Source organism: Neodiprion virginianus, chromosome 6, assembly GCF_021901495.1.
Source record: "Neodiprion virginianus isolate iyNeoVirg1 chromosome 6, iyNeoVirg1.1, whole genome shotgun sequence".
Lineage (NCBI taxonomy): Eukaryota > Metazoa > Arthropoda > Insecta > Hymenoptera > Diprionidae > Neodiprion > Neodiprion virginianus.
In genome coordinates this window covers 13,142,445-13,169,429 of record NC_060882.1, presented here as the reverse complement: position 1 = coordinate 13,169,429, position 26,985 = coordinate 13,142,445, and the positions used below count along the sequence as shown (strand labels likewise).

The following is a 26,985-nucleotide window of genomic DNA, read 5'->3' as shown; positions in this document are numbered from 1 at the left end:
GAAACGTCTACGACAGTCTTGTATGTCAACGACAAGCTCCATCTTTGAACTGTGTGAGATGGTGGGAACGGGTCATCTTTTATACCAACTTTTTGACCCCACCACTGAGCGGGTTGTATTCGACAATACGATCGTGAATAATCTAGCAGTACGCCGATGTTTGAGCGAGAAAGTTGGCTTTAGCTTCAAATTCAAGACGGATGTCGACAGGTCCATACTTCAAAAATTCGTTTTGTTTCGAACAGTCGATAACGAATAAGGGGACGTCTCGAAGGAATTCACTCTTTGTCAGCAACGGCTCGGGGTTCTTGTCGTAGTGAGTAGCTTGGAAGTTTGCGTACATCTCGTACAGGAGCGCGTACAGATTACGACTCATGTTCAGGTTCAGGTTACCGTACGGATAAGATTGAGAGTTTGAAAATAGCTTGACGTCCGTGATATTGCAATGATCGAAATGACTTGCGTTCTTGCCGGTCTCGTTTTTTCTACTTCTTTGGAAACCCAAAATGACGTACTGAGGTTTTTCAAGCTGAATGGAAGTTTTCACAGTCCAAACATGTTTCGATGTTGTGGGAAGTAAGGAATATTCGTATAATTCCCAACTGCGGAAGCCCATCGAAATAGGCAGATCTCTCTGAATGAAATTCAGTAGGTCAACTTTTTTCTGATCCGCGAGTTTCAAATACGGTATTAGCCTTTTCACTGCATTGATCGTGATTTTGAATTCCTCAACTTGAGTCTGCATGATAGCGTTGACGTCAGTTTTTGATCTCTTCAAAATGAACTCATATTTAGCGTTGACAACGTTCTTGCGGTAGTCTTCAGCAAAACCCAATATCATGCTGAGCAGTATCAGTACGTCGAAAGTACCCTCGGCATCGGTTAATTTTTTCTTCTCTTCTACATCAAGTCATCCACCGTTCTCCATCAGCCAAGTCTGACCAGGGTGCAGGGAAGCGTAACTCTTTATGATTTTTGTCAAGTCAACGTTCTTGCTTCTATCAATCTCAACTGCATTAATTGCATAGCGAATTTCTTCGAACAGATGACAGATCGCGTTGTTTACGAGCTGTGTAGTCACAGTAGCTGAACCATCAGGTTTGAGGAGTCGTCCATGGATATGTACCGAACTTTTGCTGGGTAATATGCATAAATGCTGATGCTGAATGATGATTCGAATTTCATCGCTGTTGTTGAAAGTTGACGAAGAGTAAGGTTTGTGAGCGTGAATCTCGTAATGCGCAACGGATTCATCAAAGACGACTGGTGTTTGAATGTTCAAGATTTCTTCCTCCATGGTACGTAGCAGATGATGAAACAGCAAAATCGGATTTTTAGTTGTCGGAAATTCCTCTTCCAAAAGTGATCAGTTTCAGATCCAGAGCTATCAGGAACTCCACGTTTCGAGGTGTTAACCGTTCGAGAATCGATCGATTACTGACTTGATCGGGGCATGCCGACTGACTGATATACCTACTCTTTGACAGTCTGTCACTTACAATTCCCATCGTTTATTGCGATTTAATATGTAGTCTCACAGTAATAAATTCTCCACGAAAGTTAACCAGGTCTCCGTTCTGATCCACTAACCGGAGCTGAACGTGATCTATGGTTCTGACGGTGATCGTAAGGTAAATGACGTGCGACGGTACTTTCACGATCTTAGATGCTGGTGGGACAGTCGGGAAAAACTCGTGAATAGTGTGTACTTTGTGTTTATTGACGTAGGCGCCCCTTGTAATGCTACACTCGACTCGCAACGCGTTGACCTAGAGTAAAGTAACAGGCACGTCTGATTCGTGAGTTTCATCAACCTCCAATACACGTGGTGTGAATCCCAAAAGTTATGCAATGGAATCGTCCGGCTCAAAGTTAATCGTGTGGTTGTATGTTATTTCGCTGCTTAATGTATTATTGTTGGGTTTGATGGCGAGCCTGATATCTGTACTTCTTAGCACGTTTTGAAGATACTTCTCCATGTCCTGGATCTCGTAGCTGCCGGAAGGTATGGTGATTACTTTATCAACGCCGTAAATTTTATTGTGACCAACATCAACGTTGGGAATCGAATTAAAGGTTAACAATCCTACCAAGCCAAGAGCATAACTTTTATCACGAGCAAGTTCGATCGATGGCAAATATTGTGTTTCGAGAATCGAAGTGGTTCCCTAAATTGCTGACGTTAACGAATCATCCATGACTGCGAGTGGTAAACTGATTCTGATGAATCATGCACCATGTTTATATGGCTCACCACTTGGAAATTTCAGACACAAGTGTCCGCATTCAAATGTATCATAATCATGGTACCTCTCATGATTGTATTTAACACTACCAACGCCGAGGTATTTTATGAGGTCTGAGGGTGGTTGAAGGTTGCCGAAACTGTCAAAGTAATCGATATTGTTGTCGCGTTTCTTATATGCAATCCAGTGTGTTCCCAGACCGTCTTTGTCGTCAAGGTTGATCAAAGCTGACTCGTTTTTTCATGGACTGTTTTCGGGCATTTCGTTTCGCATAAAAACACCGCTGAAATGCGGAACCTCAGAGATTTTTGCATATTTCAACAAGTCTCAATCAGTCAACGCTCGACGTGGTAGCATCGCGTCTAGTTTTCTCAAAGATGGAGACCAAGACCTGTTTTGTACGGTTTCATATGAAGCCCTTTGCCCAACGCAATAGCTTCCATAGTTTTGTTGTGTCGTTTGCTCTCTCCCAGTTCTCGTCTAGCAGTACTTGCATCGTTCCAAGCTTTGGCTATCCCTACCACACCACTGGCTAACGCGCCTATAGCACTAAGTCCAGCGAAAATGGAAATCAGAAACGGTAGAAAACCACCGACTTTTGAAGGTACTGGTAGGACGCGAGGTGTTCGCACTTTGCATTTACCACCTGATTTTTTAACAGCGTTCTCAGCTCCCTTCAGCGCAGATTTGATAGCTACTTTTGCATCGTTGCTTCGAATCATAGAACGTTTTGCAGCTTTCACAATTTTTCTCAGGGTCGCATTTTTTGATTTTCGAATTCTCATTCTGAGTTTTGATTTTACTCTCATTATATAAGCTATTGCCCAAGCGGCTGCTTTTTCACCCAAATTTGCGTCCTTTGCGAGAACCCGTTTCCAAGCTTTCTCAGCCAACGCCTTATCAGCCTCTTGTCTAACTTCAAGATTTTCACGATTCTGCGAGTAAGCAATCTCGTCGTCCTTGCAAACTGCGTCGAGAAGATTGATTCCTGGATCACCCCGCGCGAGTCTCTTTGTTAACTTTGTACCAGCCACACAGTACTGATAACCAGGTACATGCAATTCGACTGGATGGCTGATGATGATGTTATTCACCAGACCCTTGTCAGGATGTTGCCGCCTGCTGCTTCGTTTACCTCTGTACGCGATCATGTTCGTGCGTTGACTGAAAAAAAGTGCTTCAAAACGGGATATTTATAGCAAATCTGATCAGTCATGTCCAAAATTCGGTTTGAGAAACAACCTACTGAGCTTCCCGTGATGAATTTTGACAAACTTTCGGAGCAAAATGTCAAAAGGCACAAACGGCACGGTCAATTACTCCCGAATAGTGTACGTGCAATATTCTATGGACGGTGGAATTGTGGTAAAACTAATGCGTTGCTCACACTAATAACCAATTTCAACGGACTCAGATTTGAAAATATCTACATCTACTTGAAATCTCCCAACCGACCTACATACCAATTGTTGAAGCAATTGTTGGACCATGTTGGGAATACGGAGTATGTTGCGTTTACCGAGCGTGAGCAAGTAATTACACCGAAAAAAGCACGGCCAAACTCAATAATCATGTTTGACGATGTAGCGTGCGAGAAGCAGGACAATATCAGAGCCTACTTTTGCATGGGTAGATATCACGACGTTGCCTGTTTCTATCTCTGTCAGACGTACGCGCGTATTCCCAAACATTTCGTGCGCGACAACGTCAACTTACTCGTGTTATTCAAACAAGACGATATGAACCTGAGACACGTATACAACGACCATGTAAGCACTGATATGACTTACACAGAGTTTGAGAGTGTGTGCTCTGCATGGTGAAACGGGGAGAAGTACGGGCTTCTGGTAATCGACAAAGACAGTGAGCTCAACGAAGGACGATACAGGAGGGAATTCGATTCTTTTGTTAGCCTGGAAAAGAAATGAAATCCAACGTTTACAAGCGAGAGACGCAGTAGCGTTGCGGACTCAGTTGCGTTGACATGCAGAGCTCTAAAATTTTCGAGCAGAAAGATGTCCTACATCAGATCACTCAAGCAAGTGCTGCGATCCGCCGAAAACACAGATTGCTCAATTCGGGGGAGGAATCTTCGACTCAAGAATTGAGTGAGGTTTTCAAACCGGTAGTGACTCCGCTGCAAGAACTTGTGAATGTTACAAAAGATACTAAACCTGTAAAACAAGAGATGGAAGAAATTAAAGAAGAAATAAAGCAGGTGAGAAATGAAACGAAAAATGAAACGGTCTCGGAAACGGACGATTCCTTTGCTTCTGCAGTAGATAAAACAATCGTAGAAACACCGGTCGAGAAAATAGAGGATGATTAGTTTGCACTGATGAGAGATGCGACGACGAAAGGTAAATTGGACAACGTGTACGGTGTACGCAACCTCTCGAACGGGCTAATGATTGGTGATTCGTTGATATCTTTTGAGACCGACTACATTCGTATTGGCGATAAGCTCTACCCGAGAACGAAGGGTTTGCTGGAACTTTTGTTCAAAAAGAAGCCTAACGGTTGTTCTGTGAGCGCTGGAGATCGGGAAAATTTTAAAAGCAATCCTCGCAACTAACGCGCATAAAAAGTATTACTCATCCGATGAGGCTGTTCGAAACGATAACAGTTACAAATTCAAAAATGGCATTGCCGAATCAATAGATTATTCCTCATCACGTCGGCGCAATGGTGAAGGTCTACTTCCGCAAGCTATGATCACTCGACAAGGTGTTAAAACGGAATAGGTTTTTTAGGACGATCCAAACGAGTTAGTGGAGCGTCTTCGTTTACTCCTGGCATCTCAGGCAGCGGAAAATCCGAGTCACAATAACGAAATAATCTCTATTATCGAAGAGCTACGCGAAGCAGGAATCATTTGTTAAGCAGCTTCCATCGTTTTTGCATTCATTACCGAGATGACCGTCGATGTGTTTGGACGGCATCTGGATAAAAACACGGCCGCGAGCACTCGCGGTTTTCCGGGTGTCGGAGTTCAAATAACAGCGGACGGGCATTACGACATACGGAACAAGAGACTGTGCAATGTCGCAGATCCCGCAGAGCCGAACAATGCTGTAACTTCAAAAATCTTGAGACGAAAATTCAACGTGCTGCAAAAACAAATCGCCAACCTCAATCAAATGATCGAAGCTCTAGAGCTCACCACGGAGAAAGCCTTATATACCTTTTACACAGACTTTAAAACAGGCAGAGACCTGACGATTCGAAACGCTGATAACATTTCTCAATTGGACACCCGACTAAGAGCGTTGGAATATGAACATGGAGAAGCAAGCACTGGCGACGGAACTGCATAAGCCTGCACGCCGGAATTACCCGCGTCGACGTGTAGACGTGCGCCGCATCGACGAGACCTGGCAGGCGGATCTTGTTGATATAACGTCATACGCTGGACAAAACAAAGGCTACAAGTACATGCTCTCAGTCATTGATATTTTGTCAAAGTATGCGTGGGCTGACCGATAAAGAGCAAGTCTGGAGATGATGTTACAAAGGCAATAAAATCTGTGCTTGTTTAAGGACGGGTGCCGAAAAATTTACACGTCGATGGAGGAACGGAATCTTACGACTCGAAATTTGAATCGCCTATGACACGTTACGGAATCAAACTTTACTTCATGTACAGTAATTTAAAGGCTTCGATCTGTGAACGTTTCAATCGCACGCTGAAAGGTCAAACGTGGAAACGGTTCAGCATGCAAGGAAGCTACAAGTGGCTGGATATCTTATCTGATTTGGTTTCGGCTTCCAACAACGCCAAACACCGAACCATACGAATGAAACCGTCGGATGTCACCGTCGCAAACGAGAGGCTGTTATTACGTCAGGCGTACGGAGAGCTTCAAGCGATACCTTCCATATCGGCAAAATTCAAATCCGGCGACAAAGTTCAAATCAGCAAATTCAAAAATGTTTTCAAGAAAGGTTACACTCCCAATTGGACGACTGGAATATTCACGATAAGTCGAGTGAAAAATACTCATCCTGTGACGTACAAGCTCAAAGACTACCGAGATCAACCCATCGCTGGTGGTTTCTACGAACAAGAGCTCCTCAAGGGTAAACATTCGGATATCTATCTGGTGGAGAAGGTGCTCAAGAAGCGTGGAAGAAAAATATACGTTAAATAGTTAGGTTTTGACATTACACACAACAGTTGGATAAACGAATCGGACATGTAACATTTGAATGGATGAATTTTTTTGTAAAAAACGTATGTGCCTCTTTATTCTATACCCGACACATAACAAGTATGCATCTTTATTTTTTAGACAAGCAACAGACATATGCATCGTTGTACAATTTTTCATATTTCGGAGCGTTCTTATTTACTATACTACATAATAATATTTCGTACATCATGGTACAGTTATAAATTACAAAGCTAAGGTGCAGGCTTGTAGCCCCACGGAAGCGTGTTTGATGTGTTTTAAAACACGATTCGCTTGTCGTCATTCCAGCTCAGTACCACTTTCTGCTGTTCTACGGCGTATACCTCGTGCTTTCGACTTGATATCAGATGCTGATTTGTAGACAAATTTTTACGGTTTAAAACACATTCTAAATAATCGTTGAAAGTTATTTTTCTTAACGCTGATCCTTTGACACCTTTGGCACGTTGATTGTCTGTCTCGTCTCCCAAGACTCGGAATGCGTACAATTCAGCTCCTAATCCTACAAATTTCAGCATTATTCTTCAGTTATTCTCATCTTTCATCAAGCCGAGAACTTTTTTGTCCGCTAGAGGCATTGCATAAACGTTGTCAAGTGGATAATCAGACGTATCGAATTTATGCAAGTCCTCCTTTATAGCTTTGTATATGTCGGGGACGGTAAAATTGTAAATCAAACTGTCGGTATGCGTATACAATAATTTTGCTTGGTTGCCAAATTTCTGCTCAATATGATTATAATGAAAATCGTAGATATATGTTTTATCCAGATCCATGATGGAGAAACCTGCATAAAATGGTTTATTCAACTTGACTTCCGTCTTACTCATTTCGACAATTATTATATCCTTGTCGAAAACGGTGCAGCTGTGAAAATTGGGTTTGGCTATAGTAGCTCTGGCACCGTATCTTTCATCCCATTCCGTGATCAGCCTGACATCTCTATACTTCCTAACATTTTTCATTGATCTGCCAAAAACTGCGTTGTTCATCAGTTTGTACAAATTTTCCTCGAATTCGTTGTGAGAATTTTTGCGCAAATCGGTATTCAAATCTATGTATTTTTTGAGCCACGGGGTTTGTCTGAATTTGAGAACTCTGTGAATTTTGAGTAATTTTAAGCCTAATTGTAAGCATAGTTTCAAAACGCTATAGGGAACAGCGTGGTTTTTCTTCGAAAGTAGCGTGGGCGTCAATTTCGGTTGCTTACTATTCGAGATCGGAGATATATAGTGCTCTGGACACAGTGGTAAATCCTCATGAATTTCATGCAGTTCCTCAGGATATTCCTAATCCACCTCGAGTATGTAACCAAACTCGGCATCGTTCGAGATGGTAAGAACGTCGCATTGTCCGAAGTCTGATACCCATCCGAAGAAACTGTATAGCAGAGCAAAGCTCATAGCAGCACCGTACAAATTATTGACGTCAAACTACATGAGATAAGATTTTTCGACCCCAGGATCGAATTCCTCCCCCATGTACCTGTTGTTAGCCTTTGCGTATCTGCTCGAGCACTGTGACACACCACCACGAATACGTTTTTCGATAAACATAACCATATCTATGTTAGTGAGAAGCTCGAGCTCGATGTCGGTACACTTTAACATCGCATCAAGCGACAGACAGGGCGCGGTGTAATAATGTAACCGGTCCAGGTTGTACGTTGTCCAACAGCTCCGTCGAAAGTTTTGGAAAACGTCGGCTATTAAAAACACGTCCGTCTGTCAATACAAGTCCGAATACTCTCCCAAAGTTTAAACGTTAAAAGTTTGCCAAACTTTACATGCATGTGCATAGTCGTCGTCTGATATATCCCGATCATTCAATTTTGAGTAAAATTGTTGTTTGGATGGTAGCCGTCTGTCCTAGAGCTTCTCCGAACTATCTATGTATTCGTATGGGAACACTCCTTTTCTGGTCAATAACTGAAATTTATCTGAGCTACGATTAAATTTTCGTGTGATTGATTTCTGATCATCATCGAGATACGTTGCTAATTTCTCAAGACTACTGGGCATGAAACGGTACGAATCTACGAATCTAAACTTTATATCTGTCCCCTCGACATATTTTGTAAAAGAAATGTACTTTTCCTTGTTTACGGATAAAAGCTCAATTGTGCCCTCGAACGATGTAGCCAGTGCTTTGATCAGAAAATGTGAATCGTAACCCGGCAGATTGCGGAATATCACTGGGATAGTGTGCGAATTTTGGTAAATCAGAATGCAACCTGGATGAGCAGCACCACGGTACTTTTCCGTGAAATGGCAGTGATTACGATGTTTCACGTCTGGGAGTGTAAACGGTTTCTCACAAATGTGACACACTGTTGTTACATGAAATTCGTTGATTTGATTGAAATTGAGCGGTCCCATCGGTACAACAGTTTCGAAATAAACTTCTAACGAATGTGCCAATTCCGCTAACTTATTCACAAACCATTGAATGCAAGTCTCCACGATTAATCTCAAATTTTAAAATTGAATCGTCAAACGCACAGTGTAGATAATGAGCTATACTATACGGAAGATGATTCTGATAAATTGTTCTTGTACTCATCTTTTTGAGCGTAGGTTCCAGTAAACATTCGAGATCCGCGTAAATGCAGAATGGAACGGTTTCTTTGTGCTTAAAATTTTCAAATTTCAGTATCTTTTTCTCCTCTTTAGGTGGAATAAGTTTGGTGTTGTTTAAATTCATGCAATCTACATTGTGCTTTGTCAAACACTTCGCAGAATGAAAGTGACTCAAACATCTATCGCACAACCAAGTACGACCATTACGTTCAGAAATTTGAGAACTCATTAATCGAGACAAATTTCGAATACAAGTAAAATGAAAGATTCTATTTTTTTTTCATAATTTTCCATATCAACATCATCATCGTCATCGTCAGTGATTTCAGTTCAAATCGCTGAAAGATGAATTCAAGGTTCATCAGACTTATTCTGACTCAGGTGAATCGGTACTATTTCACTTTTTTTCCGATCACCTTGGTCCATACCATAAACGTTAATTAAATGGCCGTTAAGCTCCTCAAATTTTGAAGTGGTGTTTTTGTCTAGAGACATAGGAAACCTCATACCATTATACCGCAGCACTGAGCTGAAATGCGGGTACGAGCTGGTCGCATTGGGATTGTTGTTGTCGGCTGGGAACAGAGCTGCGGTGACCGACCAAAGAAAGCAGTAAGAGTCGTTGTTTCTGATGACTACCACAGCCTTCTTATCACTGATATGCTTAGGTAACGGGGTATATGTGAACACACCGCCTCGTAGTAGCACGTACTTGTTGATATTCACAGTCAAATTGATTATTCCAGTCAGCGACCAGCCTGAATCCTTTTCCTGGAAATCTTCCACCTTTTTCAACAAACGCTCCATCGCTTTTTCGATGAACCATTCGTTGATGTCCGTTGTCTGGAGAATGATTTCATTTCTCGTATTAAAAAATTTGATCTCTTCCACTGTGCGATCATCTTTTCTAACTTCAAATTTACAAGCCAGGATAACGTTGGCTTTCAAGCTCATGTCTTTCTTCAGAGCGTTTTTTAGTCTCGTCGCAGCTAGTACCTTTGCGTATTCTAGGAATCTCTCCACATCTTTATGCTTCAAATTGACGATGGATCCAGTTCGAATTCTTCCCTCGAAAGCTGATTCCAAATCTTCCCAGTGAACTCGATCGCTTCTTCTTACTTCCCGCGTACCTCCACCCGTTTTCTGAAGACGTTTGAATTTTTCCGTGAGCGCTTCCAAGAGTCCGATCGTTGTGATAATTCTCATCTTTTCTCCAATCGATGAAGCCTTTCGCAAAATTTTGTTCAGAAGCTGAATATTTTGACTTCCGAATTTCAACCATTTCCGAATCTCTGCTGTGGATGATGATTTGTTCAAAATCTTGAACGCCGTTTCCATAATGTCGATCAATCTCAAACACTTCGCGGATTCCATCTTGAGGTTTTTCCTCACGTATACTTGACAAGTTGTGACGTAATGATCATTTGCAGTGATGAGCGTCCTTTTTATAGGGCAGCTGTACGTATGTTTGTGTGTGCGCGCGCACCTCTTAGCATTCCCAGGGCGATAGTAACCCAACACCGCAGATCCATGGCTCTGAATGTACCGCGGCCATCGGTCGATCTTGCACTCTGGTCTTGACTGAACCCGTTCAAAATTTATCGTTGAGTTTACATGACAGTTACAAGCCAAAAAATATGTCACGTGGTTGATATCAAACCGGCATCCGAGTAAGTGAAATACAATTCTCAGAACCATCAATTTTGGAATGTCGCGTGGTTGATAACGTGGGAAAGGAATGTGAGGTGGTTGATGGTACACGTCAGCGATATCCGAGTGGATAAAAAAACCATTCTCGGAACTATTAATTTTGGAATGTCACGTGGTTGATAACGTGGGAAAAAAATGTAGGGGTGGTTGATGTTACACATCAGCAGTCCTACCGTGGGAAAGGAATTTGGAGTGGTTAATGTTACACATCAGCAGTCCTTTCGTGGGAAAAGAATGCGGGACGGTAAAAAAGTTCTCGCCCCCGCTGCACCCTCTATCGTTGGCAGACGAGCACTACATAAAGACTTTGACCTCCGGTCGGTAAGATTGTCGGTATAACAGCATGATTTTGACTTTTGACCGATAAGAATTGTTGGTCAAGCAGTGCGATTTTCACCGTCGACCGATTCAACTGTCCGTAAGGTTGCACGGTTTTGACCTCAAGTCGGTACAGCAGACTGTGACGTCATCGCGGTAAAGGGTTTGAGTCTGGGGAGAATGCCGGTAAGTGTCGGTAACAGGAATCTGTAAGTAGAACTCTCATAGATATACTACTCTGGATAGTTCAGAGCGGTACCCAATTACAAAACAAATATTCCTAAAATATAACAGTCTGCTTCCGAGTTCCGCCCCAGTAGAGCGTGCATCTAGCGCTGGAGGACAAAGCCTGATGCCGCGAAGAAACAAGTTGACCGACGACAATTTCGAATGTCTGCTGTTCTTGAAATATAATAACCTAGTAGTGTAAAATATGTAACGTTCAAAATTTCACAAATTTAATAAACGATGAGCTCAATATGAAGTAATGTGTTCGTCTGGTCTATAATTTTGTCCATATTTTTCAGATTGCTTTCATAGTTCCCATAAAAAAAGTACATAAGTACCTGGATACAGGTACATCTTGAAAACCTGTACCTGTACCTAGGTACTAAAAATCAAGTACTTTTTACAACACTGGTTGTACATCATCATACATTTTACAGATCTTTCGACTCTTTCTTCCGAAGATCCTATATTCTGGTGACGGAAATTTTTGAATAAAGTCGAATTCCGTTCACTGGTAGAGTATTATAAGACATCAATATTGTGCCTTCAAAACTCACCAAACTCCGAAGGACGTCGTCAGGCACATTTCTGGTTGAGTTGCATAGGGCCCTTGCTGCGCTGTGAGAAAATATCACTGGAGCTCTGGTCGTTTGTAATGCAGCTTTCATGGTTTTCGTCGAGACATGAGACAAATCAACCAGCATCCCTAGTCTGTTCAGTTCTTTCACAACAGCCTGTAATACGTCATAACCAAGTTTTATGCAGTGCTGATAGATATAGGGTTATTTGCATAAATTGAATCAATATAAATTTATTGAATGTAATTTCAATTGATTTCATTTCTTAAAATTTGAATTTTTGAATGAATAGCTATTTTGTCAAGTTATTTGTTATTCAAATGATTGATTTGCAACGTTACAACCGTGGACGCGGCTGACCATATTAGGCTACCGATTTACATGTGGTAAGGGTAAGCTGAAAAATTGTGTGGGATCTCCTTATAATAAAAAAATATTTGTTTATTTTTAATAAACTTTTATCATGCCGTATGATACATTGATCGAACTGTATTGCTCAAAATAACAGCGCTGGTCGTACGCGCGCTCAACCTTCTTCTCTCACACATAGAACAAATACATAAAATTTATTGTAATATTCGCCGTGTTTCTATACTTTCTAATTCTTCCTTCTTATTCATTCATTTGGCTCTTTCATCCCTAATTCTTGGCACAAAAATTTGAAACGTTACTTTGATACTGCTTTAGTGAATATATCTGCCTGTTGGTGTTCGGTTGGCACATATTCCAAAACAATTTCACCAACTTCAAAGTTTTCTGTGATGTAACGGTATCAGTTATCGATATGCTCGGTTCTTTTGCGAAATGCAGGGTTCCGACTCAGCCCAATAGTACTCTGATTAACGAAAAATTGTGTCGTAAGTTGATTACATCGGTACCCGAGCTCATTTCATAATTTTCTCGACCAAGTCGCTTCCTTGGTAGCAGCTGCTGCTGCTACAGATTCAGTCTCAGTTGTGCTCAGCGTTATTACATATTTTCTGACGCTGCACATTCTTAGTGATCGGACTACATACAAATCTAAACAAATAGCCTGTAGTAGACCATCTTGTATTAATATAGCTCGCGTAGCCCGCATCTGAATATCCTGCAAGATTGGAAACTCTTTCATCATCTGTATACTTGATTTCAAAACTAGCATTTTCTTTTTATTCTTATGAAGTATTTTAAAGGCTTGCCAATGGATGTGGTTATCACGACTGACACATTTGCTTACATTATTTACAGCGAATAGAAAGTTTTCGTCTCTTGAGCACCCGATGTAAGAATGTATGTAGATGAATACTTACATGTTAGAATCTTACGCTTCCGATAGAAAGCAATGCAAGACGGACAAAGCCGTCTAATAAATGATATGCGGATGTGCACATCATTAATTATGAGAAGTTCATTGTTGGGAGATGTAAATTAGAGAAACTGTTGATTTCGAAAAATTGACGATGGAGCTAGGAATCGAACCTGGCGTCTAGAGATGCTTGACTGGAGCCTTACTTCACTAGACCACCTAGCCGACCTGACTCTGTTATCGTTAATTTTTCTCTTCACCAGTGAATTCTTTGTTTTCTTATGCTTAATATGTGTGAATAGAAAGTTTTCGTCTCTTGAGCACCCGATGTAAGAATGTATGTGGATGAAATTATTTACAGCATAGGATAAACGTTATCATTGCAATTTTAAATCAGGACAGGAAACAGTCGCGAAAAGTGATAATGAATCGTCTGCTTCGCTATGAGATGTTGCTCTGAGCTGTTTCACTGTCTTTGACAGGACTCACAAGGAAATCGACTGAGGTATTCCTCTCGAATTCGACCATTTGAGGATATGTTATTCTTCGTCGAAATCTGAGCGACACGTATTTTTTTAATTTTTTTTTATAGGCGATAAAACGGTTTAGAGGGGTGAAATCAACCCCGAAAGTTGGGCATCCTGAGTGGTTGTTTTATAGTTTCGCATACTTCCAGTTAAGATATTTGAATGAAACCAATTAAAGAATAATTCTTACAGCGAATAATGAAAAATGCATTTCGTTCAGTTACGACGGGGTTGAATAGTCAAAAATTATAGGAGTTGAAAGTTCTAAAATTTTTACAACTAAAAAACTCATGTTCGGACTTTAATGACATTAATTGCATTTGAAACAGCAGAAAAAAGTATGGGATACGTGTTTTTGCGTTTTTCGAAATGACGTCACTTGGGGGAAAAACTACCCTTATACACGTGCCATTCCGATTAGAATCGCACTATTTTGCTTTAATCCGTCTTATTTAACATTAGAAAGTCCTTTCTAAGCAACAATTTGGGAGCTTCTTCGTCTCAATACATTTCGTCAGCATTTATAACAAAAACCACTCCGACAAAGTGCCAAACGGTTTCTGGCGTAGTTTTTTTTACGATCGTGAAATGTTCTGGAGCCCGGTACTTTCGTAATTTGTGAGGTTACTGGAATCGGTTGCGATCTTGCAATCTTGGAATCAAAATGGCTAATGTTGTAAACATTTAGGCCTTTGGTTATTATTTTTTTCCAAAACATTGAAAGAAGTCAGAAAGTTAACATACAATGGCTTGTATACCATTGAAGAAATGAAAGTTATCTTGTGACGCAAAAGCACTAAAACAATTACATTTTGTTTCGGCGAAGTTCCAAATTCATCTCCCTGTTGCGACGTATCATGCGAAACATATGATGAAAATGAATCAGTTTTTCTGGTTAACTAGCGCTTAAAAACGCGAAGTGGTGTGTTTGCATAAGTTGTTTGTAGTTTATATGTAATTGAGAATTTGAAAGTGCAAGGGTTCGTTTCCATAACAAAGATGAAGATCGATCCTTTCAACGTTATACAGTTACTTATGACAAATTTCAAGCGATAAATATTGCTCAAATGCGCGTAAACAATGAGGAAATACAGTTGAAAAACCATTTTGAAACTATATTGTTAAATGCAATAGAGAAATATATTGGCATTGAGATGGAGGAAGAAAATTCCCTGTACTTTGCAGAACCGAATGAAAATATACCAAAATGAACCAAAATCGTCACCAGACGCATGCAGAAGCAATGACGAAAACTTATCATACGAACACAAGTCAAGAGCAGTTTATTATTGCAGGTTTAAAAAAATGAACATCGATAGTGTCCGCCAGAAGTTCAAAAAAGAAAATCTGTTCACCAATTACGTCGCTGGCCTCATTATTTGAATAAGGGCGGAATATACAAGGAAAAAATAGCTAGAATTTGTGTCGACACATGGCGGAACTTCAAATTCGCTGTTCATGCTGAATTACCAGTGCACGATAATGATTTACGAAGGTAGGCACTACAAGCCCAAAAAGAAATAGGCCATGAACACTTTCGGTTTAAAACATCTGAACATTGGGTGAATTCATTCGAAATTGCCCATTGTATCATATCGAGGAAAATTAATAAATTGATCACCAAAAAACTATTGAAAATACCGAAAGTTTCAGAGAACAATTTCTACAAGGTGTGAAGCAAAATAAAAAAATATACGGTTTATCGAATGTGTATAATTCAGATGAAAGTGGTTTCGAATTGGGGATGCATTCTGGAAGAACTTTAGCAGTCGAAGGAGAAAATAAGGTGGAATGTCGAGTGCAGTCAGTTGCTTCTACGACGAATAGTTACACAATTAATCCAACTGTATCAGATGTAGGAATACTTCTTTACCCACTTTTTGTTGTTCTAAAAGAACCAAGTGGTATGTTTAGTGCAATTGTGCAACAGACATTGTTTAGACCAGATGATGTGTACATAGAAGTATCGAAGTCCGGTAAACTTACTTCAGGTGTAAACGGGTTATAAATTCCGTGATTATTCGCTTATGGAAATGAAAAAGTAGTGTGTACAGTAGTATCATATTATTTTCTTTTCAGAACATTATCACATTTTTGACATTTATGGTTTTAGGGTATGGAAAAATTTTGTCAGACATTTCTGTGACAATATTTTATTGATGAATTATGATCTAAATTTGCATCTGAGATATAACATTATTGAATTGCAATTTTTGACTCACAATCAATTATCATTTCCACGATATGTCAACCTTTTCAAGTTTTCTTGGTTTAAGAGTGGTTACGCAGAAGTGAAGCCACAAAGATTCGAAAATCCTGTGGACTTCGATTTCGAAGAAACTTAATCCTCACATTGTGAAATTTCAGGATGCGATAATATTGCGATTAATCATTGTTCCTTATGCCAGAAGTCCGTATGTTCTCATCATTTTTCCGACGATCACCGTTATTGCAGTACTTATAATGAGTAATGCAATGCACATTCCTTGGAATACGGAAATATGTGACAGTAAATAAGAAATTATTGTTATAATTCATTATATTGTTTGGTTTGTAGTAAGTCGAGATTTGTATTCATTGCTGTACAATAATATGCACTTGACGGTCGACGGATAGCGAAGAAATCAAACCGGAAAAAGAGAGAGAAAATTAGACTATAGACTTGGAGCTGAACTGACGTGGTCAGTTTGATGAAATAAAATACATCCCCATTTTCCTCATTCATTGTATTCGTTTCATAAATCTAACAATATTATACTTCTATAATTTGGTGACATCTACTATGTGATGATTCCAAAGTTGCAAGATCAGAATCAATAATATCAATTGATGCTCGACTGCGCATAATGACTGCACCTATTGGACCGGCCGCCTGAAATTCAGATCCAAGTTCAAATAGCGGCGAGAGCGGTGGGGACAAGCTATTTTAATTTTTTGACTTCTATTCTTTTTTACGCGCCAGTCAATCAGAAAAACTGATTTATTTTTATCATATGTCTCCCATGATACGTCGCAACACGCGGATAAAATTAGAACTTTGCCGAAACAACATGTAATTGTTTTGGTGCTTCTGCGTCACAAGATAACTTCCATTCCTTCAATGGTATACAAGGCGATCCATGCTAACTTTCCGATTTCTTACAACGTTTTGGAAAAAAATAATAACCAAAGTCCTAAATGTTTATAGCATTAGCCATGTTGATTCCAAAAATTATAAGATCGCAATCAATTCCAGTAACCTCACAAATACTGAAATACTGGGCTCCGGAAGATTTCACGATCGTGAAAGAAACTATGTGCCAGAAATCATTCGGCAATTTGTGGAAGTGGTTTTCGTAATAAATCGAATAAAATTTGGAATAAAATTTGGGAGCTCCTACATTGTTGCTTAGGAAGGACTTTCTAATGTTAAATGAGACGAATTGAAGCAAAATAGTGCGATTCTAATGGGAATGGCACCTGTATAAGGGAAGTTCACCGCCTAAGTGTCGTTATTCCGAAAACCGCAGAAACACGTATCCCCTACTTTTTCGGCTGTTTCAAATGCAATTAATTTCATTGAAATCCAAACATTATTTTTTTAGTTGTCAAAATTGTTCAAACATATAATTTTCGTCTATTCAAGCCCGTCGTAACCGAAAAAAATGCATTTTTCATTATTCGCTGTAAGAGTTATTCTTCAGTTGGTTTCATTTGAATATCTCATCTGAAAGTATGCGAAACTATGGAATAACAACTGAGGATGCTCAACTTTGGGAGCTGATTTCACCCCGTCAAACCGTTTTTCCGCAGTAGTGTATAAAGGACAGTTCGAATCCAGAGATGGCGGTGCTCCCCCTTAGCCCCGCCCCCCTGAATCCGCAGCGTAACCCCCCGCCCTACCCACCCGCAAATCCGCGGCGCTACCCCCCCCCCCTCCCCCCCGTTGATCATTTTCGCGGTTTGCCGCAAGATGGCTATTTTCATAGGATTTGACACACACACACAAACACCCAAAATAATTTCTGTCGAGACTTGTTTGGCGCGGGAAAACCGCGCATAAATCGGATAGGATAAAAACCTGCCAGATCTATTGAAAAAATTCCTAGAAATGACCCCTGAAGGAAGGTTCAGAATGGCGTTTTGAATGCTTTTAACAATTTTTTTGTTTACCATCAATTACATGTAGTTTTCTTATTCTATTCTGAATTATCATATTCTAAATTTTAACGAGTGAAATTATACATATTATTTTCAAATCCATATGAATAAAACATCTCATTATCCCAAAATTGACTCAAACTAATTTTTTTACAGTACTGTCATACAAAATGTAAATGTTATGAATTTTTACTTATGAAAAATATGTAATCAATAATTATGAATTTAGCGTGGTTTATTCCTCGAAATAATCCATTAAATCATTATCGTTTTCCTGTTCGCTAACATTATCATCATCATCATCATCAGCAACGCTATTTTCGACATCTATAATTATTACGATAGTTTCATTCGCCCATTTTTCTACAATTATTTCCATACATATTTCACCGTAATTTATATGATGTTATCTGTTTGGCCTCACTCGAGCAGCTCGCGCGTCCTCAACGAGATCCCGAAGCTCCTCCAGCGAGAACTCGCGTGTTGCTTCGAAAAAGCCTATAATTATCTGTTCCTCAGCCTCCTCATCCTCGCCCCAATCAACGATCGACCACTCATCGTCATCATCACTTGAATGAGATGGCATTTTTTTTCTTTTTATAATTGATTTGCGATGAAAAATCTGTGAAAAGAGCAAGCCGAGATAGAAAAGTTGATGCTCATGCACTCATCATTTATATGCATAATACATCTCCAATCCGAAAAGTTTCCACCTATTCAAGATGAGTGATACGGCGGAGGTGTGAAAAATACTAGAATTTTATTTTAATGTAGTGCTACACACCAATCCTAGTTCGAATAATAACCATCATCGTCAGCTCTATCGATATCTCCCAGCATTTGATGAATTTAATCAATCTCATCCGGAAGCGAACCGAATATAATGCGTACGACGTCGCAACCGTCAAAATCATTATCAAACTCAATGCCCACTTCCCGTTCATTCACCTCCACGCACTCATCATCACTATCACCGCCATTACGGACGCAACAGACCACCACAATACTGGTGGACAAACGAGATAGGCAAGCTGCGAAAAAGTTGCCTGGAAAAACGACGACGGGTTACGAGGGCTGGAGGAGGACCCGACAGGGAAACCCTTCAGGCCGAGTACAAGACGAAACGAAAACGACTGACGTACGCCATCAGAGACAGCCAGACGCGATGCTGGAAAAAGCTCTGCGAGGAGGTGGATCGCGACACCTGGGGTGCCGGTTACAAGATTGTGACCGGTAGGCTGGGGGCCCGGATCCCGCCAGAACTCCAGGATGCTGAAACCGCACGACGGATCGTCGACGGACTGTTCCCGACGCACCCGACGCGTACGGACGCGACGAACGACGACGAGACGGCGGCGCCCCTCGTCTTCACCGCCGAGGAGCTCGTCGGAGCGACCAAAGCAATGAAGAGGGGTAAAGCGTCAGGACCGGACGGGGTACCGGCGGAGGTTCTTCGGCTGATGGCGAGCCTGAGGCCGGAGATACTTCTCGACCTCTACAACACGTGCCTTACGACAGGGACATTCAGCGACCGGTGGAAGGTGGCGAGGTTGGTCCTTATCCCAAAGGGTAAGGGTGACCCCAGCACGCCGTCGGCCTACCGGCCGCTGAGCTTACTGGACACGACAGGGAAACTGTACGAACAGCTTCTGCGACCACGACTTACGGACGCGATACGGGACGGCGGAGGCCTCTCTGACCAGCAGTTCGGCTTCCGGAGGGGTCGATCAACGATTGAAGCGATCCAAGAGGTGGTTGACTCCTTCCGGTCGACAGACAGACATTGCCACGCTGTGCGACCCGTCGCGCTGCTGGTGACACTTGACGTTTAGAACGCCTTCAATTGGGCCAGGTGGGTGGATATCCTAGGGTCGCTGAGAGGCGACTTCGGGGTCCCGCCTTACTTGCTCCGAGTTGTTGAAGACTACCTTCGGAACAGACGACTGACGTACGAAACGATCGAAGGCCAAGTGACGCGACAGATCACCGCGGGGGTCAATCAAGGTTCCATACTAGGACCCGACTTTTGGAACGGGATATACGACAGCCTGCTCAGACTGGAGCTCCCACTCGGCGTTAGCCTGGTCGCTTACGCTGACGACGTGGCGTCAGTGATAGTCGAACGAACTCCAGATCTGGCACAATACGCACTGAACCAGACAATGAGACGAGTCGGACGGTGGATGACTGACCACGAACTGCAACTCGCGACGGAAAAGACAGAACTGGTGCTTCTCACCAGGAGACGGATACCGACAACATTACGCATGACGGTCGGGACGGACGAGATTGAGACCAGAGGGGAAGTCAAGTACCTGGGGGTGACCCTGGATACGAAGATGACCTTCTGGCCTCACATACGACGAACGGCTCAGAAGGCGGCTGAAAGGATAGCATCCCTAAGCCGCCTGATGGCAAACACGAACGGACCGAGACCAGGGAAACAGAGACTTTTGATGTCGACGGTGAACTCGATCCTCCTCTACGGTGCGGAGATCTGGGCAGACTCCCTGTAGACTGAGAAATACTGTCACGCAATGACGACGGTACAGAGACGAAGCGCGTTGAGGATCGCTTGTTCCTATCGGACGGTCTCAGCCCAGGCCGTTCTGGTGGTGGCAGGCGTGATTCCCATAGACCTTCTCGCGTTCGAGCGCAAAAGGGTCTACGGAAGAGACGCGGACGTGACCCGACGGGACGCGTTAACGACGGAAAGAGACGCGACCATACAGACGTGGCAGCAACGGTGGACGGAAGAAACGACGGGAAACTCGTTTATTGCCATCGTTCATTGCCGTCACTTTCCAGTTTTTTTAGAACGATCCACACCGGGGAATTACACGGAGATAAGGAATGTTCAATAAGATTCTGCTTGAGTAGTTTATCAACTTGGGATTCGATTTCGTCTATGTTAATCTTGGGAAAATGGTATTGTTTGGTATGAATAGGCGTATTGTCCGTGGTGGGGATAGTGTGATGAGATAAATTAGTGTGGCCTGATTTATCACCTGAGAGATAAAAGCGATAGTTAATTTCTGTTACAAGGTTGAATATAGATTGTTCTTCGGCGTTATTCAAATAATCAAGATGTAAGCTGCTCTTTAGGACGTCCAATCTTTCTGACCTACTGTCAGTCAAGAGCACTGTTGCGGCACCGGGACAGGGTGTACTGTCGTCAGGGATAGGAGGATCGGATTGCAGTTGCGCGAGGTCAGCGGACTGAATAGGGCAGGAGGGGGGATTATTCGTCGGTTGCGATGTACGCTTGGCGGCAGAAATAATGATGGAGTCGCTGAGGAGAGGGCCTGGGTGCGAAACGAGGGTTTTTGCGCGGGCATCGCTGTGGTGGTTACTCGGTGCAGTGGGCGTAGCGTTGGGCATGACTGTACTCAGTGGCTCGTCGAAGTCGTCTAGGGTTACCTTCGGGAGTCTTATCTCTACTGCAGATTCGTTACAATAGAACGCGTACGAGTAAGCGATGCCGTTCTGGTTTTTTACTAACGCTTCACTACATAGAACATTGTTGCCTAAATCGACGCTTTTAAAGGTAACCTACTTAAGTGTCTGGGTTCGCAACTATCAGTGAGATGGCTTTCACGGTACGGGCCTGTATTGTAATGACGCGTGTTTTTTCGGGCGCGGACGAGGGTTCATCGAATTTATCAAACTGGATTGTCAATGAGGATCCAAGCATCACCGAGTTTGAGTTGAAAGAAATAGTTGCTTTTTCTTTTCGTAAGAAGGGCTGACCTAAGATACCGTCGTGCGGAATCGGAAACGACTCAGGGACCAAGTGACAGGTATGGGATTTATTATTAAAACGGATTTCAGTTTCTGTGATAGTTTGCGTCTTTTTGACTGTTATACCAGTCAGCGTCAAACGTTCGTCGGTTGTTCGTCGTACGAGGGGCCTAACGGAACCTTCTTCGACCAAGTTGACGTCTGCACCGGTGTCAATAATAAATGTAGAGATTTTCATCGGCGCGGGGGTGTCGATCGAAATTAGTGGAGGGTCAGCTGAAGCTGTTTTGAGGATATGACTTGAAGATCGGAACGCTAATTGTTTGCATTGCTCGAGGGCACGTTCTTCCCGCGGGCGATGTTCCCGTTTGAATGTTTATTTGAGCTTGCATTGCCTTGATTATTACGCGGAAAGGATCTACATCGGTCTACTGTGTGGACTCTGCGATCACAATTGTCGCAGTGTGGTTCTTGGTTCATGTTGCATTCATTGTGAAAGTGACCCATTCTGCGACATTTGGTACAATATCTTTCACTTTGCAGACGGTGACATTTCGTGATGGAGTGACCCTGGTGGTTGCAAAATTAACAACTGCTGGGCAGAGCATCAACGTGGCCAGCAGAACAGGTGTTCGGATCGAGCGCTTGGGCGTAGGGTCTGGGCTCGGTACAAGGCGCTGGTTGATGAGCGTAACCAGGTGTGGGCAATGACATCGGGGGGGGGGGGGGGGGCAAAGGAAGCCGCGGCGGGCACCTGAGACGGAGGAGCAGTATAGGGGGAAACGGCAGACACACGGGTGTAGAGGGGATAAAATATTGTGCAGAGAATTGCATCTGACGGTTAATTAGCTTGGCTTCTCCACCTTCGGCGATGCTGACGGCAGTTTCGAAGGTCGGTGATGGTCTGATAGTGGCGATTCTCCACTCAAATTCTGGCTGAGGCCTTCTTATAAACGATCTAGAGGTATCCTTCTTTAGATCATTCAGTCGAAGCGTTGCTACGTCTGGTGGGTGCTTGGCTATGATCGCTGTGCTTATTTCTTTTGATATTGCTCTCATTCTGCACGAGTAATCTATGATGCGCTCATATGGTTGTTGTTTAATTCTATTCAATTGAGCAGATAACTGGCGTTTGGGGATATCCGGGCGGTATGCTCGGCTGACGGCAGTTATGAGGTCCTCGACGTCATTACAATTGATACCTAACAAATGTTGAGAAGCTGGGCCTGTATCCTTTGATCGCGCAAATTTGGCGAAAGTCATTCCATCCGAAGCTTTCAAAAGATTCCCTACGTGACGTAATTGTTCTGCAACTGAGTCGAAGGGCATGTTGTGGCCGTCGAAAGGGGGGATTAAGGGCAAGACATCTTTTACTGACCAAAAATTTGAACCGGTTTCGTTAGTTGGTGCCATGTTGATTTAAGCAGGGTATTGCAAGTACAGTAATAAAAATATCAACTTGACACTAAGATTTAGAATAGACTGACAGGGCGAAGGTGAACGCAAAAACAGAGTGCAGCATGGTTCTAGGCGGCTGGACGCAGGTGAAACTTGAAGAGGCGATACACGTCATGCGTCGGCACGAGGAGGGTATAGATGAGGTACTCCGTGTCGTGTTGATAAATAAGTGTGGTAATCCGGGTCTAAGGGCGATGCCACTTTCGGGTCCAGATTCTCGTCCTAACAGGGACGCAGAAGTCCGAATGAGCGGGAACGGTCCATTCAATACTTGTCGGTTCGGAAGGTGATGTGTTCAGATGCGGTGTGCGGCTTAACTTGGCTATAGTACTGAATTTCCACTCGCTACCGTTATTCGACGTCGTACGTATAGATGAATTTCAATAGTACCAAAATGTGACGGAGTTATTGGAATTGGAGATTCTTTGCAGAGCCTGTGTCCGTGGCGAGTTGAATAGGTTCTGCATGCCTGTCAAAGTACTTTGTGGGCCAGAGTTCGTTCGTAACACGGTTATCACTGATTGGTACGGCGTTAGAAATTTTAAGCACTGAACACTTTCGTAGAAAACATGCAGCACTGCACTAACGAGTAGGTCGACGGGCAAAACCGCTGCCACCAAAATGTTACGGGGTGGATTGCGTAGGCTCCGATGAGCGGTAATCGGAGCTTACTCCACGCCCAGCCAAGGTGTTATTTGGCTATCTTAGGGTCCGTTCACGTCGACTACGCACTTGCGTGCTACTACTCCCAACGCAGGAAGTGAATGGAATAGAAAGGGATCGGTATTGAGGAAAGGTAAATGATTTGAAGTATATGATTATTTATTAGGAGTCAATGCAACGAAGTCGGTCGAGGGAGAAAGGTATGGTCTTGGTTAAGACGGATAGGTGTCTTGCTTGAGCGCTAGGATAGATCTGCTCAGTTCTGCGGGATGTAGGAGGCAAGATAGCCGCGAGTTACAGAAAAATCTGCTGACTCGCGAACGATAAGAGTGGACCACAGAGCGTAAGGTAACTAAGAGTGTGGGAAAGTAATATGAAGTCTTGAGGACGTAACATTCTGGAAGCTGTTCTTCGTTTTCTGGAAACTTTTTTTACATCTTAAATAAATGGGAAAAATATTTTCTGGAAACTTTCTTCAATTTTCTGAAAACTTTTTTTACGTGTTAATAAAATAGGAAAAAAGTTTCCGGAAAACTTTTTTCGTTTTCCCGAAACTTTTTTCCATTTTCTGAAAACTTTTTTTCGTTTTCTGGAAACTTCTTTCCGTATTCTGAAAACTATTCTCGTGGTAAACGAATAAATATGAATAATTGTCCAATTACATCATTGATAAATAAATAAATAATTGATGAATTAACATGGTATTCGAATTTTGAAACTTCGATCTGCTCAATATCGTATTGCTGGCGAAACGTCTCTGCTTCATGAAGTATCACCCTGAGTGTCAAACGCATATATTCACAACGGTTCTATGCCCTCAGTTCCAGCCTCAGGCTAGTTTATTGCGGGGTTGCAGCACCTTCCAAGTTCTGGTGCCTGTTTGCCCAGGTATCGGCTGCATCTTACCGTCTTGTCTACTCATGATCAATTTTTCAGTCTATTATAAAGTCTTGGTGATCGGTCAATTAAGAAAACGTATTTTTAGTTAACGTTTCGACCCGGATATGGGCCCTCCTCAGAACGATTTATTTTTTTAAACTGTCAAAAATAACAAAAAGATTTTTGTAAAATAAATAATAGGACTAGAAGTAATCAGACTTAAATATTGTAGATGTAATACTCTTAGAGCTATTATACTCGTATATTGTTGATAGTAAGAACCTTATGATTAATTGAAATAAGGATGTCTTTGAGTGTTATTTACCTTTTGAATTAAGTAAGTGGACTAAGATGTAGTCGGATTCACAATTACAATTGGTTGAAACAGTGTTCTTTTGAGTGACGGTAGACAATGTCAATCTTCAAGTTATTTTACATGTGGGAGTTAATAGTCGGAAGTCAATAGCCCGATCTATACCTTAGCCAAAACAATTGATTTATGGCTCACCACCAATATCACACCTCCCATCTCGAGAGTTAAGGATAGCTTTTTCTTAGTTGATAAAATTAAAACATTGATTATCCCGGACAATTACACGTTAATATCTTTAGATGTAATTTTACTCTTTACCAACGTTCCTACAGATCTCGCATTGCGTGCAATAAACAACCGGTGGGCTTCTTTGGAAAATAAGATTCCAATTCCCCTCATAGAACTTGAAAAAGCCTTAAAAATATGTTTTGACTCCGCAATATTTAAATTTAATAACGATACTTATGCACAACAGTTTGGTTTGCCTATGGGATCTCCTCTCTCCCCAATCCTGTCAGACCTGGTCATGGAAGACTTGGAAACGTCTTGCATTAACGATCTTGGTTTTGATTTGCCGTTCTATTTTCGATACGTGGATGATATTCTTACTGCCGTTCCAAATGAAAAAATACATCACACTCTTAATATTTTTAACCGGTACCATCCAAGATTACAATTTACTATCGAAACAGAAAAAAATAACGCCATCAGTTTCTCAGACGTATTGTTGATACACAACAATAATAATATCAAGACAGATTGGTTTCACAAAAAAACCTGGTCACAAAGATACCTGAATTTTAATTCTCACCATCCTTTGTCCTTCAAAATAGGCACCATCTTTAACCTAGTTGACCGAGCTATCAAACTAGCTAGTACAGAGTTCCAGGAAAAAAACCTGTCGCTCATATACAATGTACTAAGATGGAATGATTACCCTCATGGCCTATTACACCAACAAATTAATAAGAGACGCACCTACATCAACAACATACCTGACAATAATATTGACTCTGCTCCCGCTGAAGATAGCAACAGACCCGCTACTACATATATCCCCATCCCACATGTATCCGGCCTCTTTGAGTCACTTAACCGCTTATTCGCCTAATATAATGTCAAGTTTGTTGGAAAAAATTCAAAAGATTTACAACTAGTTTTTGATACAGGCAAAGACAAGATCCCCATGGGCAAACGATCTAATGTCGTGTATAAAATACCATGCAATGATTGCAATCAAGTCTACATAGGTCAAACTGGTCGACATCTCAACACTAGAATTAGGGAACACCAACGCAACATACATGAGATTGAAGAACGTCTCACAGCTCTAACGAAACATAGTATCGATAAACGACACACTTTTAATTACGACAACACAAACATCCTTTGTGAAGAACACAATTATTATAGAAGACTGTTATTAGAAATGTGCAACATTGTAGGTCATACCAATTCGGTTAATCTTAGACAAGATGTTGAACATTTAAGTAATATTTACAAACCTCTAATCTCCGCACACACAACAAATATTGTTTAACCTTAACTACATACAAAAAAATTTTTTGTCCCCATTATACAGTCCTTTCTACATAACTTTTCTTACAAAATATTTATTGTTTTTCTGTATAATTGTTTATAATAGGTTCACCTTCACTCTGGATTACATTGTTTTCTCCCATCAGTCGTTATTCACCTGTTGACTCAATTGGTTCAACCAACAATATTTCGTTAGACATGTAGAACTTAATTATAAAGAGCCTACCTCCACTTCTTTGACACCTGTGAATTAATTTCATTGCTAAAAAGACCTTCTTCAATAACCTTTTAACACAATGACATACTGACTGTGAAAAAACATAGTTTTTTAATCTTTTCAATTAATGACTTCCAACTATTAACTCCCACATATAAAATAACTTGATGATTGACATTGTCTACCGTCACTCAAAAGAACACTGTTTCCACCAATTGTAATTGTGAATTCGACTACATCTTAGTCCACTTACTTAATTCAAAAGGTAAATAACACTCAAAGACATCCTTATTTCAATTAATCATAAGGTTCTCACTATCAACAATATATAATAGCTCTAAGAGTATTACATCTACAATATTTAAGTCTAA

The 26,985-nt window shown here is 41.6% G+C and overlaps 1 protein-coding gene across 4 annotated transcripts in view; it reads right to left on the bottom strand.

Annotated features, from left to right (window-relative positions):
• LOC124307480 (dipeptidase 1-like) overlaps positions 1–26,985 on the bottom strand; it is a 1,861,010-nt gene that overhangs the window by 657,401 nt on the left and 1,176,624 nt on the right. For all 4 annotated transcript variants that reach the window (XM_046769153.1, XM_046769154.1, XM_046769155.1 and 1 more), the window contains exon 9: positions 11,832–12,008. In XM_046769153.1, coding sequence (XP_046625109.1) covers positions 11,832–12,008 — 177 coding nt within the window. The remainder of the gene's footprint in view (positions 1–11,831; positions 12,009–26,985) is intronic.